At 36.9% G+C, this 18,946-nt stretch overlaps 1 protein-coding gene across 1 annotated transcript; it reads right to left on the bottom strand.

The window, feature by feature from the left end:
- Positions 1 to 1,315: 1,315 nt before the first annotated feature.
- Thor (eukaryotic translation initiation factor 4E binding protein thor) lies at positions 1,316 to 18,535 on the bottom strand. Its single transcript, XM_083141564.1, has 3 exons — positions 17,988 to 18,535; positions 7,467 to 7,634; positions 1,316 to 2,929 (listed from the first exon to the last, which is right to left on the bottom strand). Exons 1-3 carry the CDS (start codon positions 18,127 to 18,129, stop codon positions 2,892 to 2,894), a joined length of 348 nt encoding a protein of 115 aa, XP_082997690.1. The 5' UTR covers positions 18,130 to 18,535; the 3' UTR covers positions 1,316 to 2,891.
- Positions 18,536 to 18,946: the final 411 nt, after the last annotated feature.

Here is an 18,946-nt window from a genome sequence, read left to right on the forward strand (position 1 = left end):
CACTTCTCTTCATATTGCTAATGTTATGTCATGCTAACCTAGTCATATCATAAATTCTGTTACAAAGTTTAGACAGGGACGGCAACACTGGTTGGAAAGGTAACCCCGCAATGTTGGATCAAACAACAACCAGTATCATTGTGCATTTGGCTGTGGTAGCGGAAAGGTGAATTTCACTGTGAGACAAATGGAGTGGGGTGTATACAAGAACCGTGTGCCAGTAATCGCACTGCACTAAGTTGGCAAATCAGCATCGGACATTTTCAACACCCTGAAAAAACTGAATAACAGCAGGATGTTCGTGCATCTGACGATCAAAATAGATACTGCAACACAGGGACAATTGAGGACCGTCCCAGGAAAGGACCTCCCAGCGTGAGGAGCCAGAAGCTCTTGAAAGCAGTGGCAGCGCAGATTCGACGAAATCCTGTCGGGAAACAAGCAGTGATGGTTCGAGAGTTGAACCTTTTCGAAAATGTCAATGCCGCATGTGCTCCAAAGTGACCTACGACTCCGCGCTTATCGGCGAAGTACCGGTCACTTCCTCACTCCACACCTTAGGGTCCAGAGGGAGCAGAAAACAAAAAGACTCCTTCAGCGTTACGCAAATGGTGGCCACAGGAGGATCCTTTTCATGGACGAAAAAAATCTTCACGACTGAAGTCTTACAATAGTCCAAACGACAGTGTTTATGACTCGACATCCCAGGAAGCTTGTGAAAACACACCACGGATCCTCAGACGCCATCATCCCGCCTCAGTGATGGTGTGGCGGGGGGTTTCGTACGATGGCACAATGTTGGAGCCACTTGTGAAATCGTTGAACCGCACCATGTTCAACAATGAGTTGTGGAGCTTCCAGCAGGACTCGGCACCGGCCCACAAGGCAAAGACCACACAGGAGTGGCTTCAGAGGAATGTGCCTGATTTCATTGCTCCAGCTGATTGGCCCTTCAGCAGCCCAGACCTCAACCCATTGGACTACAGGTTGTGGTCCGTTTTGGAGGGCATGGTCTGTAGGAAGAAGCATCCAAAACTTGTGAGTCCCAAGCGTTCTCTTGTGAAGGCAGTGTTGGACTTTCCCATCGAGACTGTGCATGCTGCGATCGATGACTGGCCTCAAGAGACTTCAGGCCTGTGTGAAGGACAATAGGTGTCCATTTTGAACAGTGATTGGTGCTCTGTGTTGGCAAGACCTGTACCTTTGTAACATCCAAATTTTAATACATTAGCTTGCTCACTGTGCCTGTAGTTCATTATTAACTTTGTAACAGAATTTATGATATGACTAGGTAGTTACCAAAGAAAAGGCAACCTTAACATGGAATTTTTAATTTCAAAACCAATACATTTTCTATGGTAAACTAATTGTGTTTCAGATTAAAATAAGTCTACTGTATTAAATGTAATATATTTGACAACTTCTTGCATCTTGTTACAAGTAATACTTGACTCAAAAAAAAAATACTTCTCATTAAGCAACCATCTGTAAAAAGTTAAATCCACAATGACATGATAATTTTAGTAATAAAACTTTCCCACAGAAAACAGCCACCTGTTGTAAAATGCTCAACCTGCCACAGATCTTTGGAGAAAATCACAAAATTCCATTTCAAAGTAAGGGCAACAAAATCCAATCATACAACAAAAAAAAAGAATATAAACACTATGACAGAAGAAAAGATGTAATGCAAATTACAAAATTTGACACATATGTCAAATTCTGTATTTGCAATTTTGTATGTCACTGTGACTATGAACACTAATTGTACATGTGCACTATTATCAGAAACAGTTAATAAAAAAAGAGAAGAAAAAAAACACCAAAAATTCTCGTCTCAAAAACTAAGCTGTCATGTTTTCTTGCAAACATTTACAGGTTATTATTATTTTCTACATAAACTGTTTTTAACTGTGAGTATTTAAGGCTATATAAAAGCTCACGAAAATTTGTACATTTGCCTTGTCAGTGCCCAATCTTTACTTATTGTGTTTCATGGCAATTGACACAATAGTACAAGGAATGTTCCCATAAGAAAATTATCAGTTTATTTCATTTGAAGTCTGTTAGTCAGTCACCAAAAATTCATAGACAGAAAATATGTACATGACAACATTAGAAATATCAACAGCACTGTGACATTATGAGTGCCACAATAATGAACAAGTAACTAGACTGTACTGGCACTAACAAATCACAAGTACTATATCAATTACTCAAAGTACTATGGACATAAAAGTCAATATATTACATACTGACGTAGGAACTTAAATAACTGAACAGTCATATTTCCCAAAAATGAAGCACAATTTTTATGCGAAAAAATAGACCCACAACCAATACATCCTTTTTTTTTTTTTGGTTCTTTTTTAGATTTCAAAAATAGACAACAAAAGTACCTCTACATGGTTCCAATGATTTTATTTCCCATAACTTCTCTATACCCTCAATGGACAGTTTATACAAAGAAATACACTGACTGTAAATGGGTCCTACACTAACACTCAAATTGAGCAATAAAAAAAAATCATTGCAGTTGACTCAACTGTGCAAAAGACCGACCGGACACACTTTCACATTCAACAAGAAGAAAACTACTAGAAAACGATCCATTCCTTCATTGCCCCCACCACAGCCGAATGCAAGAGAACTAAGGCATGCATTCATTAACGTACAAATGCAAAGTTCATGTGACTGGCAAATAACATGTAACAACGTAACCACCACACATCGTTTGCGTAAAGAAAATCTTTTTTTCCCCCCGAACTTTCTCTCTTCTTTTTGGCAGTAAAAACAAAATTTCCCGCTGATTTGTGTGGCTTGCGTTATATGATTATTGATGCATGGAAATTTGGGTAGCTGATTACTCTCCCAGACACCACACTTGGCACTTATATCTCCAGCTGGAACTGTTCGTCTTCGCCCGATTCTGAAACAATTACAAGACAACAATTGCTAGGTTTCACACGTACTATGTACGAACAACATTTACTTCAGACAACAAACCATAGAATGGATGACTGAACAAATTTATAGGATTCTTACTGGTAAACTTGGTGGTAAGAGACCAAGATGAAAATGGAAGGAATATTATGATGGATCTGGAAGGAAATTGTTATGGATGGTCAAAAGTGGACTGGTCTACCAGAGAATGGAAAATGGAAACTTATGTTGGTGTCATGGGCATCACAAGAATATTTTGTAAGGAAAGTCAAATATATACATTAGGAATAAATTGAATATTAGAAATAATTATAATCAAATTATTATTATCCTTATTGGGTTGTCCGGAAAGTTCAGAGAATTTTTGATGTAGGAAACAAAACAAATATTATGAACAAAGCTTTATTCAGCAAAGTATTGTCTATATTTCTTGATGGCCGTAGTCCAATGTTCAAAATACCATCAGTGTAGAATTGGGATAGCTTGGAGACAAAGAAGTCATGGACGTGCTGTTTGACAGTGTTGGAGTCACGGAATGGTCTTCCGTTCAAAGACTGGAACAAGTGGAAGTTGTATGGTGCAGTGTCCGGTGGGATAAGTCATCCCAGCCTAACTCCTTCAATTTTCTACGAGTGATCAAGAATGCACAGGGTTTCGCATTGTCTTGGTGGAACACAATGTCCTTCCCATTCACTAGCTCTGGCCTCTTCTGCTGGATGTTTTGATGTATTTTCTGTAACTGGCCACAGTACATGTCTGAACTGATTGTCTGATTTGTGGTAGCAGGTTATAGTACAGAATGTCCTGCAAATCTCACCAGACACTGAGCGTGATCATTTTCGAACAACATTGTCATCACGATATATTTTTAATCACCATTCGTTTCAAAAAAGGGTCTGTCTTGTTCAGTTTCAGAAGCATGTTGTAAGAGAATAACAATCATGTGAGACCCAAAATATTGTAATGAAAGGTGTTCATCAAATGATTTGATTTCTTTCGATTTGATTTGCTTTATTTTACTTCGCTTCTTGTGCCCCTTTTCACTAATTTGCTAAGATGGGGATGAGTGATGATTAGAAGCATGCAAACTTTGTTTTTGACGAAAACACGAAATATGAAATAACATGCTATAATGTTCATTTTTCATGTTTCTGAAAGGTGTGAGGTGCATTTTCCTACCCTGTTTTGACACGAAATAATGCAAAATGAACTGCAAAATGCAAAATATACTCTTAAACACGAAATTTACCGTTTATATACCGACGCGACACTTTCTGAAGTCTGAAGTATCCTGCGAGTTATGCAATTCACGGAAAATTGATTAATTCTGCTGTAAATATTTGAGAAGCAAAAATGGACCCCTTTACACAGGAATAAACTTAATACTCTGGTAACTACATAAATGTGCTATTAGAAGGGATAACTTTATTTTGTGTAATAAGTGCATTTTTAAATCAAATTTAGGATTATATTCACAATTTAAAAAGAAAAATGTCATTTTATATAGCACTTTCGATGCGATTATTCGCTGCTACAAAACCGAAATGTTATATTATTTACTGCTTTTGAACCCGAAATCGACTCTGTTTTTGTACTGAAATTTTGCATTTTTATTTACCAAAAATATGTGCCTCTAGTGATGATATGATGAAATTGATGAATGGACACTCACAAACATCCATGCCCAGGGCAGGATTTGAAACCAGGACCCCTGGTGTCGTAGCACGATGTGATAACCACTCTGCAACAGAGGCCAGCTGTTCATCAAATGTTTGTAAAGAGTGCTTCTAGGTATGTTCAGCACATCTGCTCTATTTCTCTAGTCGACAATCTTAAGAGTCAATTTGTGCCTTAATTAGTTGCCGTCCGCTGTTGATGGTCACCCAGGACAAAACCTCGTCTTCTAGGCTGAAATTACCAGCTTTGAATCTGGCAAACAAACTTCGAACCATTGATTCACCTAAAGCAACCTCTCCACATGTCACAAATCTGTGCTGCATTTTAACCCTTTTTGTAGAGGAATAATATGATGTCGAAAATGTAAGTTTTCACCATTCACGTTTAACACATAATACAGATACACAGCTTCAGTCTCACTCGACTAACTGTCACTGACCAATGCAGTCCTTTTCAGTGCCACTAACATGTCATTTGTTTGCTTATTGTGTGGTGCCATAGGAGGGCACTTATTCATACTCATGTCAAAAATGCTCAGAAGTTCCCGAACAACCCAGTATTATATCCTTGGTGAGAAATTTCTACTTGTACTAAAAAGAAGTGAATGTTCACTATAATTGTGTTCTTACATTTTGTAAGTTACTGTACTGAAATACATAGCTATTCTAATGTGTTATTATATCTTATACACTTCACACAAAAAAATGTTTGAAACTTAAGGGATAATTTTACTCACAACGTTTATGCTGTGCGGCATCTCACAGAAAGATCTCATTTTTTGGAGGGCTGAAAACTGGTAGGAACATTTTATTTCTTGCGTTATATTTTAGTAACCTCATTCCCCTTGGTTATTCTGCTAGAACAGTAATTACTTTCTCTGTTTCACCTCCTCCCCAAAAAAGGCAAATTTTCTATGTTTCTTTTTTAAGTAAGAGGACTTTAAAAGGGATTTTTACATTCCATTTTTACTCCATCTAAGATAAAAACAATTTTATTACACTGCATATGTAAGATTAAATTGCAAGTACTGATTCATATCCCCCCCCCATTTTCCTGTAACAAATAGTGTCATGGATGTGGAGAAGTCATTCTCAATGTATAAAATCAATTAAATTTTGAATTCAACATAGCAAGTTACAAAGTAATAAAATGAAACTTATTGCATTCATATGGAAACCAGGGGACACAACAATATACGACAACTAAACTCATCAAAATACTTTCTTCTAATGTTCAAAATAAAAAATAATGTAAGATGTAGGCCTAAACATGCCTTATTTTTTTTAACGTAGCCATTCTTGAACCTCTTTTCACATACAAATGGACAAACACTTGGACCTAAAGTTTTGTACTCTTACTATGGAGGAACCAAGATTTTATGATTTCTTTTTCTCGAAATTACAAAGTGTACTGGCAACATTGATCGTGTGTGAGAGGACAGTAACAAATGTGGCCGACATCTGGCAATGTTTTTCAATCAATGTGCAGATGAAATAAAAGATTTGATAATTATCGTGCAGAAAGATGGGTATGTTAGATTTTCTTTCTTGTAACACGTCTAATGTTGCAGCACGCCTCGTAATTTCGAAAAACATACTTTTTTATGAATATGCTATAATTAACCCCATAAAATCATCCGTAATGCATAAAAAATTGTCGTTTCTTTGTCAATTCGATAAATACCCACAGAGACCATCGATACACATCGAACATATTTGCAAGCGACTCTACGCCTGTCTTTTATCCATGTTCATTTTTAATTAGTACAAAAACTTTGAACATTCATGTAGAGCATTATTGTCTTGTTTAATGTTTAAAAAATATCCACATTGACTACACGGAAGGTGCAGAAAAAGAGAACATTGAATAAAGACATTTTATCAGCATCTGTTTGGACACATTTTCAGAATCTTTTTTTCCCCCTTTCCAGACCATAATTTGCACCTTAAAATCCTTTCCCTATTGATATACCAGTTGCTTTGAGTACATGCAAGAAAATAGGTTTCCAAGTCACCCCAGGCATTATCCGAGAGGCCCAAATAGCAAGCGACTTCGAACTTGACTTTACGTAATACAGAGGGGAACTTGGAGGGGAAGGGTAGTGAGGAGAGAAACGGCACGCGCACAACCTCCTGCATACAGCAACATAAACCAACAGTCAGCACGAGGAAGTGAACAAGCGAGCATCTTTTTAAAGTTTTAATTGTATATAGGTTTTTAGATCGAGAAATTTTTACAGCTATGGTTTAAAACAAACGAGAGAACATGGGGGTAGTAAAGGTTTTAGAGAAATTTTCCAAATTCTGCCTTCACCTAAACTTTCCTTTTCTCTTGACGTTTGAGATTATTTGTCGTGGCTATGATATATTTCTGGTAGCCGAGAAAAAAAACCTGAAGAAGGGAACAGTTGTTCCCGAAACGTCGTTTGAAATAATAGATACTTGCTACACGTAAGTACAAAAGTTTTGTATTTTTTTAATTTATTGAAAATACGAATTAATCTATGCAAGAAGGTCACGAGGTCCATGTACTTGTGAATAAGTGATAAGCATGAACATGAGTTCTTGCATGGAGTTCCATTTTTGTGTTATGCATTTCTTTAAGGTCCTTATGCTTGTACCAGGTAGTTATAAATAAAGTTACTGTGTTCAGAGTGGTACAGCACGTGAGGTATGTATGAGTTATACACAGTGTTATGGCTAGTTATCAGCTTTTAAAAGCACACAGAAAATTTACAGAGGATTCAGAACTTGAGTGACGTTTCATCATATGATGTTCTGGTTTAGAAGATAGATGTTGTGGTGTGCAGAAATAATAGGCTGAAATATAGCAATATGGTACTATACCTTTCTGCTTCTGAGGGCTTGGTATTATATTTCCATTTTCCTTTGGAATGAGATCCTTCTTTGGAAGATTGACACATGAAAGATCTGGAAGATTCTTTGGAGGCGTACGGGCAATCGGAGAGTTCCGCAACTTCATTAGCAAGGCCCTATCATATACAATGCGAGTTCCTGCAAAAGTAAGAATTTGGTACTCAGGTTTGTGGTTTTTATGATTTCAGTCTAAAATACCACCATAACTGAAATTCCATAAAATAAATAAATACCAACTGATTACTACAGCTCGGAAGTTGATGACCTAAACAATCTCAAAAAATGACTTAAAATAGTTTTCGCTCTTACAATGAAAGCTTCATTTTTCATAAATTACACAAGAGTATTTACAGTGAAACTTAGCACTCACTTTTTTCCGCGAAGCTGTTTTTAGATTCTTGTATCAATTTCAGTTACCACTGCCACCATCCTCATTGTAACTTGTTCAGTTGTTGCTTATCTGTTGTTTTTTGTTCCTCCAATACCGCTAGGTGCACTGTTGTCGCCTATCTGCCTGCGTCTGTGCCATCTGCCGTTCACTGGTGATAACTGCTGCAGTAGGGGAATCCATGCACGGTGTGCTTGTCCACTATCGATGTTCAGTTTGGGTTAGAAGAAATGCATGAAGGCACGCGTTTCCTTGATTTCAGTGTCTATGAAAGTGTGCATTTTGTATTTGACATTTTTTGCAAGTCCAGTGGTGAGTTGGGCTTCTTTGCATCTGTCAGGTGCTGTTTAATTCTCTCATTGATTCATTTGCTGATGTAATGAGCATTGCACTTACACTCTGCATCATAAACGCCTGGGTTGTTGAGGGAAGAATTCTCCATGTTTGTTTAGTTTGGCAGCTACTATGGCAGGTTATTTTATTGCTATTTGGATATAGTCTGGGAAAAGGGCTTTGGAAAGGTGGTTGATTTGGGATTGATTTGCTTTTTGTGCCACTTTAGGCTAATTTGCGAAGATGGGGATGATTGATGACATGATTAAATTGATGAATGGACACACACAAACATCAATCCCCAGGCCAGGATTTGAACCTGGGCATCGTAGCACGGGGCCCGGCAAGAAAGGCAGTTGGATGTGGTAGGATGGTAGGAAAGGAAACGCTGGCCATCGTGCATTTCTTCCAACCTAAACTGAACTGAACATCCCCTACTGCAGCAATTAACACCAGTGAACGGCAGACGACACAGAAGCAGGCAGATAGGCGACAACAGCGCACCTAGCAGCAATCGAGGAACAAAAACAAAAGAAATGCACCAAGCAACAACGGAACACGTTCCACTGAGGATGATAGTAATGGCTACTGAAACTAATTTAATTTCGTACTTCAGGAGGAAAATTTCAAACTTGACATAACTAATTTGCACCACACCTGACTGCAGTCGGTACATAAAAATGTCCAAATTTTCCATTAGCATATATTCATGCATATTCTATTTTAAGTTAAATGAATCATTACTGATATGTGCCATAAAGTTATTCTTATTTTAATAATTTCCAACGTGTGAGGGTGGTATGAAATGAATTTGTACTTTGTTAATGTAATTTGTATTCCCTATTGGTTTTATTTCTTTACTCACAATGAGGGACATGTAGAGAGTGGTCCAGACCCATCCCCATCCCAAAAGACTTACAAAGTACTCAATTAAGTGATGAAAATGTACCTGTTTAGCATTTCCTCTATAATCGAGAGTTAATTTCCAACAAACTTACAAGAAGACGAGAATTAGATTGGGAACATATGGCTTTCAATTGACAGTACCTAAGATTTATATACATTACTGCTAATAACAATATGCATAAAACATTAATCAGGAACTTGACTTTTTCATCAACTGAACCTTACATCTATTTTATGTCATTTAATAAATATTTATTTTAAAAAAAATTTCACATTAATTTCTTTACCACGACAGTTGTTTTTATACAAATTTAATCAATCTTCGTACTCGTGATCCTCTGTACCACTGCTAAAAAGTGAAAATTTTTGCATGGTTTATGAATATTATGTTATGAACGTTTTCTGTTGTTTTTAGCTTGCAGAGATGTATTATGGCAAAGTAAGTCTGTTTTCTCAGCCTGAAGCAGCATAGTCAGAAGGCTTTGCAAAAGTGAATATAGCACCCAACATGACAATCCAAAACCACACCAGGTGGTTGCCTACTGCTTCATGACTTATTAAGTATTTTACATTAAAATGTATTGCAAAATCAAGTACATCAAATATGAAGGACTGAAATCTTATAAAACCAAAACACAACTCACAAGTGAAACAATTGTTAGGTGAGTCACATTTATTAGTGTTTATAATTTTAGGTTGTTAGGTTAGGAGTGCTAAGTTTGGTGGAGTTATCATTTGCACTTGTTTCTTTGCTATTTGAGAGTATAAACAACCAGTTTTTATGGGGGGCGGGATGGACTGGCAAAAGTACTTCACGGTAGGAGGTCATTTTACTCACAGGGACCATATTTTGGGATGAAATATCTTGGTTATTTGCAGTGCTCAAATAATCTTCTTCAAAGCCTGGTGCCAGAAAAAAAAAATAATGGCTAATGAAAATACAGCAATATTACACCAAAACATTAGTTGCCAGGCTGCAATTTTCAGTCACCATGGCACCCAGGTGATCAGGATTTTTCGAGCCCTGGTTATTTGAGTTTTCCAAACCATGAAACCCATTTTTATATTACATAAAACGTACAAATCGATCAATAAAAAAGGATTTGACATAATTCTCAGGGGGGAAGCAGTCAGTCGAGAGCCCAAAATTTTAATAACATCATTAAATAACATATTTTAATAATAATCATGAATAGACTTACAAATTATATGGTAAAAGTTTCATACATCGGAAACACATTAAAATCGCATATTTTGTGTTTCGCATGGTTCGTACTTACCAATTTTGATTTGCGGAACATAGTTTCAGGTGCCATTATGCTTTTTACAAGAAAACAAACACAATTTTACATATACATTGCTTTCTTTGATTCCTTTCCTCGCTTCCGTAACACACAATATGGCAGCCACATCTTGACTCAAGTTGTGGGTATGCAGTGTTTCCAACCTTCTTCACCAAAAATACCTACTATCGTGTTAGTCAACAGTGAAAATTGTACATTATGCATGAGTAGCTGAAGGATAGCCTGGGTTGCTGACGGATAGCCCCACGAACAATTTCCGATAAGGTTAGGTTAGGTTTGGATAGGTTAAGCAAGCAAAGTGAAAAAAGGGGGGTTGGAAACACTGACAGGGGGTTACGTCATGAAATGTACGCTGCATCCGGTTTAGGTACGGGAGGCAAATGAAAACAATGGATATTGTGCGTCGGTGAGATATTTCTCTTGAAAAATACATGATTTCCCGGTCAAATATATTCCACGATGAAAGAAAATACCTCGACGAACGTTGTAAACCTTAGACAAACTCATTTCCGTAAGTAGTTTCTTCTGTAAAAATGAAAAAATGTGTTTCCATGAGAAAATTGATTCAGACCCCTCCTGAAATATATTTATAAATATGTGGCTACTTACAATGCCTCAGAAATATGTGGGGCTGTTGAACCCCCTCAAGAATTATGTTGAATTTTCTTTAACCGATATTTCGATGTTTTACATAATATAAAACCTAAGGATAATCTCACTTCTATTTTTGTTTTATAGGTTTTCAGTCATTCGTTTTTGATTTACTTTTTATAGCACATTTATAAAACTGTAGGCAATGTCCAGTCTGCTGTTGTTATGGAATTTCATGTTGGGTGCTATATTCATTTCTGAAACCTTCGGGTTGTTCTGCTACATGCCAAGGTAACATACTTTACTTCACAGATTTCAGCAAACTACAAACAATTGAAAACATTGACGAACAACATAATCTTCACAAAGCATAGAAAATATTTCACTTTCTTGATGGGGTACAGAGGGTTAAAGGTAGCAAATATGTGAAAAATTTCCCTCTTCTATTAAAAAAAGATTGTAGTATTTTTAAGTTTATCTGAAATACAATTTTCCAGACCTGTTCATTCATGAATGTCACCTGTTATTATTTATCCTCATCATCGCATTAGTCTATAGCTATATGGTTTCACAGTTCATGGCTTCTATAGAGCAGTTTCAACAATGACAAAAGAAGGAATCAGTGGCGCAGGAACGGGGGGTACAGAGGTACATTGTACTCCCTAAATTTTTGAAGGGGGGTACTGTACCCCCTAAATCGAAGATTCTAGTTCTATCCCTTGTACCCCCCCCCCCCCTCAGATACAAGATGCTACTGTTAGAAGAACGTAGTATTTTCTAATCGCTCAATCCAAAAAGTGTAAATTGTAAGCATTATTTTCCTTACCACAGGAATGCAAACCATTGTAAACTTATTCTACATGTACTACACTGTGCTTGCTACTAGTTAGTTCATTGTGTGTTTCAAAATCTTTTTAAGAAGGTGACAATTATTTAAAATGTGTGTGGAACGATGGAATGACCTAAACTTTACTTTCAGAAAATCACGCAGCAGACGAATGTCCCTTCTTGTAAGGAGGGTACATGTTTTGTAAACAAGTGATCCCCTCGATTCGATTATATAAATCTGCATCAGAAGAGTACATGATTGACCTTCTTTCATTTGAAATTTTTCAAATGGAATTTTCCGAAACGAAATACTTCCACAATTCCTGCCTCTTGTTTTCGAGACATGACACAATAGACCAATATATGATGTATCTCTCCGATTATTTTTATAACTTTATCAGAGGGTGTTCGGATAGCTGTACTTAAACCTATAAATTAAGAGATTTTTTGAAAATAGAGATGGTACAGAGACAAGAAAAGTCTCAAATTTGGAGTCTCGTCTTTATAAATCTCTGCAAAATCAAAACTAGCGATACTTGATGTCTGAGATGATCTCGTTCGAAACTTTGGTAAATTTAAATTACTGTCTCTTATTCAGACATACCAAGCATATATCTTGTTAATTTTAATTGAAAAGTTAATCCATTAGTGACAATTGCGAGCCTGTGCTGCCCAGTTTCATCAATTCAGAATTAAATGGTTAGCAGTGTCGAACAAAATGTAAAGCAAAAAAACTTTATTGAGAAAAGTTTTTGCTATAATGACATATATAGGTTGTGAAAGTTTGAGTGGTGACACATTTGTCTCATCTCGATACCATTCCTAGTTGCAATGGATCAGCGATATTTCCTAGACACTAAAACAGGGTGCGATTTGTGATTTTATCAAAAGCGAGAGGATTTACCTATGAATTAGCTTAGAATTGGACATAAATTGCTTAAAATCTAATTTTGGTATCGAATGCAACACAAACACAACACCATTTCAAGTTAAATTCTAAAGTCAAACTGTAAGAAAATTACATTATTCAGTTGAATGCACGAAATTAATGCGACTCTGCAGGTTCGATGATTTGCCAGTTGGCTTGTCAAGGAGACCGTAATGCTTATGACTTGATCAATTTTGTTGCAAATTTTTCTGCATTGAAACAATGCACTGGGAGTCTATTGAAAGAAAAGGCAGGTTTTAAACTTCTAAATGGTTTCTCTAATCAGTTAAGGTAAAGTTCATGGCACTGAACCCGCTTTCACACTCCACTGTAGATATTGGTACAATTTGGATTGGATTCACAAGGTCTTTCAGTGAGGAGGAAATTTGTATTGCATTTTCTTTGTAGATGCGAAAATCTTCGACTGGTGACGCGTACATGCTTTCGCTTACGTTCAAGTTCACTTCTTTATATAGGGTGTCATTTTAATGGCACCCACGGACCATGGAAACATATAGAATACATCAAAACAAACAACTTTTCTCAGTAGCATTTTTCTTGTTGGAGCGTCGTTTCGGCGCTACAGTCGTTCAAAAAAGCCCATTTTGCCGCCTGAATACTGGCAACCCAACACAACATTTGATAGCATTTGTGACGTCATATCCCGTCGTGAAGCGATGCATTACAGGGTTGCCAGGAACACACATATTCTGTGAAAAATGACATAGCTACAATCAGCCACATTATGTACCGTAAAACAAAACGAGAAAACACGTTCTGTAACCCAACAGGAAGTAAACAAACGATACGAAAAATGGTAGAAAGAAAATAGAATTCAAGTGGAAGTGGTCACTGTATCGAATTTTGTCTCAGCTTACATGTCAAATATTTGCAAATCTAGTTACCAAGTTGGCATCTACAATTTAGTCTATCCACTTCGTTCCTCTGATACTAGTTGTCTGTGACACACTGAAGAAATGACAAAATAGAAATGAAAGAACTCAAAATTCCAAAGATAATCAACACATAATATAATGTATATTCAGGGCATTGTGAGGCAAGTAGCAAAAATGGTTGAAAATACAGGGATATAAATAGTAGTAACTCAAACTCTCAGACGACTGTGTTTATCTACGCACAGGATACGCATGTAATAGTTTGCAACTGTGAACAGGGCAGTACATTCGTTACTGATTCGTCATTACGATGTTACTGTGGTTGTACGTATTTTTAGCCGTAATGATACTTCCGTTATCAGCACCAAAGTACAACAAGGCATCTGGACACAAATGTGTAGATATCAAATTTGCAACGAGATTTGCAAATATTTGACATGTAGCTGGGCGTAAACAGCCACATGTAAGCTGCAAGTCCAATAAAATTTATTGTTGTTGATATTTGACATGTAGGCTGAGACAAAATCCGATATTGACACGTCATTTTGAATACGGTTTTTACCATTGCTCATATCGTTGGTTCACTTCCCCCTTCCCCTGAGATGACTGCTGATCTTCCGGCAGGTAGTCTATGATGTTCGGTCTTCTGGATGAGTTTCTCGCTTTGTTTTACAGCTTATAATGTAGTTGGTAGTTTGTCATTTTTCACAAAATTTGTGTTCCTTGCAATACTGCCTTGCGCTGTTTTGCCGCAGGAAATTACGTCACAGATACGATCAAATGTATTGTTGGGATGCCAGCATCCAGGCGGCAAAACGGTCTTTTTTGAATGGCTGTAGCGTCGAATCGACGCCTCGACGAGAAAAATGTTATTGAGAAAAGTTGTTTGTTCTGATGTCCTCTATACGAATCTGTGGTTCGTGGGCGCCATTAAAATGACACCCTGTATAAACGAGGAATTAAGATGTCACCATAATACACACGTATGTATCTGCATTTAATGCGACTACACCCGAAAAGAAACCTAACTCTCTAAACCGGATCTTCATATTGTCCACCAACGATTGAAAAAAATTATTTCGAGCATATGGTTTTCCTCTAACTTTGCTTGCTCTGCGATATGAAGGATTTCGGTTTATGCAATGATAGTACTTTCAGTGTTTGAAGAGCATAATAAGGTACAGCTAATTACATTACAAATAATTACTATGTAAATTTTTTACAAATACTTCAAAGTTAGATCTCTTGCGAGTTGATCGGGAATCATCTCGATCCAGTATTTTTTTTAAAATAAAGGCAACAGAACACTATAGCTGTCAACAAGCATTCGAAAAGTCCTGTTAACATACTTCAAAGACAGGGCACAGTTTTCGAAATTTGATAGAATAGTACTTGTAAAACACCTTCTAGAAGTCTGAGGAAATACCGAATACATGGCTTCTAAAGGGCACTGCATACGGTACATATGTGTCATAAATTAGTTTAATGGTATTTTATATATAGCTATGGGGCTCTAAAATGAACTCAACTGAAGTGGAATTCTGTAAGTATGATATATTTAAAAATATGATTTTCATATTCACTGGGTGGGAAAGGATTATTCCTGATTTGGAATGAATCAAGTTAGAGGAGGGGGAATCCTCCTCACCCCCTTTAAATGGGAACCTGCATTAAAATGAATACATGTAGCTTTGCTTGCAATTTTCATATTACACCCATTAAATTCAAAGCGAGCTCAGAATAAGCTCCAGAAGTTTATATATTTTGGAATTGTTATCGGTAAATTTCTTGTATCAGACAAACGAATATCTTCAAATTTACAGGAGAAATTACTTACCGAATGCAGTTTCTTTATACTTGTGGAAGTTCGGGAAACTGTTTTCTCGAATCGTTCATTGAATTTTGCCGGTAAATCATATATTTTTCGATATAAATGTGTGACCGATGCACGAAAACTCTTGCGTCCATTGACTTCCAGGTGGATGTAGCCTGTGTGTGATGACGTAATCCAGGTCAGTGTTTCCAAACACGTGTTTTTGTAACTGAAGAAGGTACGTTTACGCAAATGGTTTGTGGGGCTATGTGTCAATGGTTCGTGGGGCTATGCGAGAATGGTGTGTGGGGTTATGTAGGTATATTTGGGTGCAGTGAGGTGGAAACACTGCATGCCGAGTACGGTAGTGAAACTGTGACCGCCATTTTGCATGTTACCGAAGGCAAAAAGAAACGAAGAAAACTTACTCAATATGTCGCAAATTGAGCTTATTTCCGTGAAATAAGTGAAATGCCACCTTCAGCAATGTTTCTCAATGCAGAATATGTAAGTACGAATATTCAAATTAAATGAACTAGCAAATTTCAGCAGTTTGTCCGATACGAGAAATTCAAGAAAATTATTTAGGCAAATTTTGCATTAAAAACTCTATATTCGCATCTACAATTGAATGCCCTATATATAGGTATACATGTGTGAAGTACACACACACAATATACATATAAGGTTCAATTTTTGTAACCTTCCAAATGAAAAACGTTCGTGCACCACTGGAAGGAATCAACTAGTGGTCGGACATTTTAATCCCGGTAACACTTTACTATAGGTGAGACAGATTTCTTTGAATTTACAGGAGAAAGTACTTACGCAAATCATTTTCTGTAGCGTTGTTGAAGTTCAGGAATGTAGTTTTGATCCATTTTAATGCGAATGCATGTGGTTTTCTACGAAAATCTCTTTCCGACGCACTATTGCTGCTGCCACCATTTGCTTTCTGCACGTGAGCACAATGTATCCGTTTGCTAGATGATGTAAACCCCGTAGTCAGTGTTTCAAGCCACGCCGTGTTTTCGCTATAAGATGACGTGTCGAGGATGCGTCGTGAAGTTGTTTCCGGGTGTGGAAGATGCCGTGGAATTTGTAATTCAACATGGAATCTTCAAGGAAGAAGTGAAATGCAGGACGTGGAAAGTTAAAATTATAATAATTCCGTGTATTTTCTTTCATCAAGAAAAACCTATGTTGTCCGTATATGCTAAATTGAAGGAAAGGAGTGCTAATGGAACCTAACCTAGTAGGCATACCTCGTCCCCGTGATGGTTCGTGGGGCTATCGTGAATTTTTGGGCTAACATCAATGGTTTTTGGGGCTACCCGTGGATGGTTTGTGGGGTTACCTGTGGATGGTTTTTGGGGCTAACGTCAATGGTTTAATAATTACTCATTGTCAAAAATTGAACTTTTTTTCGTGGTGTTTTTAATTTTTTTAAAAATTTAGGTATTTTTCGGTGAACAAGATTGCAACACTGCATACACTCCAAATCGACAAAACACTGACACAACGCATGATGAACGGGTAAGCTATCGCCATATTGTGTGGGGAAATAAGAAAGAACAGTAAGTATGCGTTAATGTAAGAAATAAGACATTATTTTCGTTAGAAATTCATTATTTCACCTAAAGAAATGTTCCGAAATGCAGAATAGTATGTTAGCAATGTAAAAAAGTGCGAAATAAATGATTTATAGGTGTCTCACCTATAGTAAAGTAGTACCTTACTCCCCTCCCATAATCCTGTTTCTCCTACTCCATCCACAGATTCTCCACTCAAAAAAAATTCACATTCAGACACCATAGTAACATTAATTCAGTACCACATGGTAGTGTAGACAAAACATTTTAGGGTAATTTCTGTTGCTCTTTATACTACTCTAAATCAGTAGCAAGAATGAGATGGGATCATCGATTGCTGACACACCATAATTTCCAAATTCTCTCTCTACTTCTGTGGTACAATATTCTCAATACTTTACCCAAATTAATACATCACATGTAGATGATGTAATATGCACAAATTTTACGTTTGTTTCAGCAATACACACGTCTATGTATATTGTAGTACAATAGAACCACTAATCATGTTGCTAACTGTAACAACTCAACGTTTTGAACGTCAAATTATGTGCAAGGATAATTTTCCTCTCCTCTTTTTACCAATGGATTCCGAAGATAAACTTAACTACTACACATATTATTATGCTAAGGCATGAATCAGCAGAATGTTCTCTAAAAAACACCTTCACTTTAATTCGGAACTACTGCATATAACTACTGAAATTATTTTGATATAATTATTGGCGGTCATTCATAAAAACACAAAACATTATAATGTAACAAGATGAACATTACAAAATAAATCAAATTCCCACTTTAATATGACAGAACGAGACGTAAACAATATTATTTACATATCATGAATCTACTATTCAAGGGGGGTACACCATGAAAAATATATTTTCAATGAATTTATCTGTAATACATTACCTCCTGGTGTCGTTGAGTAGAGTGTTCCTCCAGGAGTAGTTGAATAATCCGCTGGCAGCTGGGACGGATCATTAATAACTACCCTCCTCGATGGAATTGCCTGACTTTGTGTAGCTTGCCTTGCAACGGGAGATGCAGACATTTCTTTCTTATTTCTGTACTGGAATAAAGGAATTGAGCAATATTAACAATATTCGTTGAAAGAGGTGTGCTGCAATCCTTGTTTTCTCCTTAATTTTATGGCATTTACAATGCAGTCACATTTGTTGTTCTTACCTTCTGGGTAAACCAAACACAGGCACGCACACACGGCGAAGAGCGAAGGGAGAAGTCCGAATCCAAAGTCACATTAAATACTACTACAGACAAAGCTTTGCAGTAAATTAAAATATTCTTCACATGGGCGATAACAGTGAGAAGAAATTTCACTTCTGTGCTATTTCTATTGTCGAACTGTTTTTGAAAGATAGAAAAAGCTTCGTTAGTGTTCAAATGACTAACTTAAAGTCTGCTTCGCACTTTTGCTATTCTGCGTAGTAGACTGAAGGAGTACGTGCCAGTCAAGGCTAGAAGGATGTAAACTTGTTCTCGTAAACAAGCAGCACGTGGTTGTAACACTAGTGATGGGATTTAACGCAAAAAAAGAAATCTCACTTTCCTTCTACACATGTGTACTGACGTTTTGAAAATATATCCAAGTACTATTGTCGGATACGAAGAAGTGCAAAATGATAACTAAACACCGATTAGATGAATACAAAATTAATTTCTTCATTTGAACTCGAAATTGTAGTCAACGGCAAAGATCAGGCACGTAGCCAGGGGGCTAAGGGAGCTGAAGCCCCACCCCCGAAAATCCTACAAATATCTAATTTAAATAGTGTATAGTGGTAATTAATTTCACCTCAGCAGGATTAAACATCTAGTATAAGTTACACCTGCAAATTCATCTTCAGAGC

Source organism: Lepisma saccharinum, chromosome 20 (genome assembly GCF_977018435.1).
Source record: "Lepisma saccharinum chromosome 20, izLepSacc3.1, whole genome shotgun sequence".
In the NCBI taxonomy this organism is placed as follows: Eukaryota; Metazoa; Arthropoda; class Insecta; order Zygentoma; family Lepismatidae; genus Lepisma; species Lepisma saccharinum.

Coding starts and splice junctions, on each gene's coding strand:
- Thor (XM_083141564.1), bottom strand. CDS start 18,129: ATGTCTGCATCTCCCGTTGCAAGGCAAGCTACACAAAGTCAGGCAATT. Junction 7,635..17,987: donor CTACTCAACGACACCAGGAG/GTAATGTATTAC, acceptor TTACTTTTGCAG/GAACTCGCATTGTATATGAT. Junction 2,930..7,466: donor AAGCCCTCAGAAGCAGAAAG/GTATAGTACCAT, acceptor TAATTGTTTCAG/AATCGGGCGAAGACGAACAG.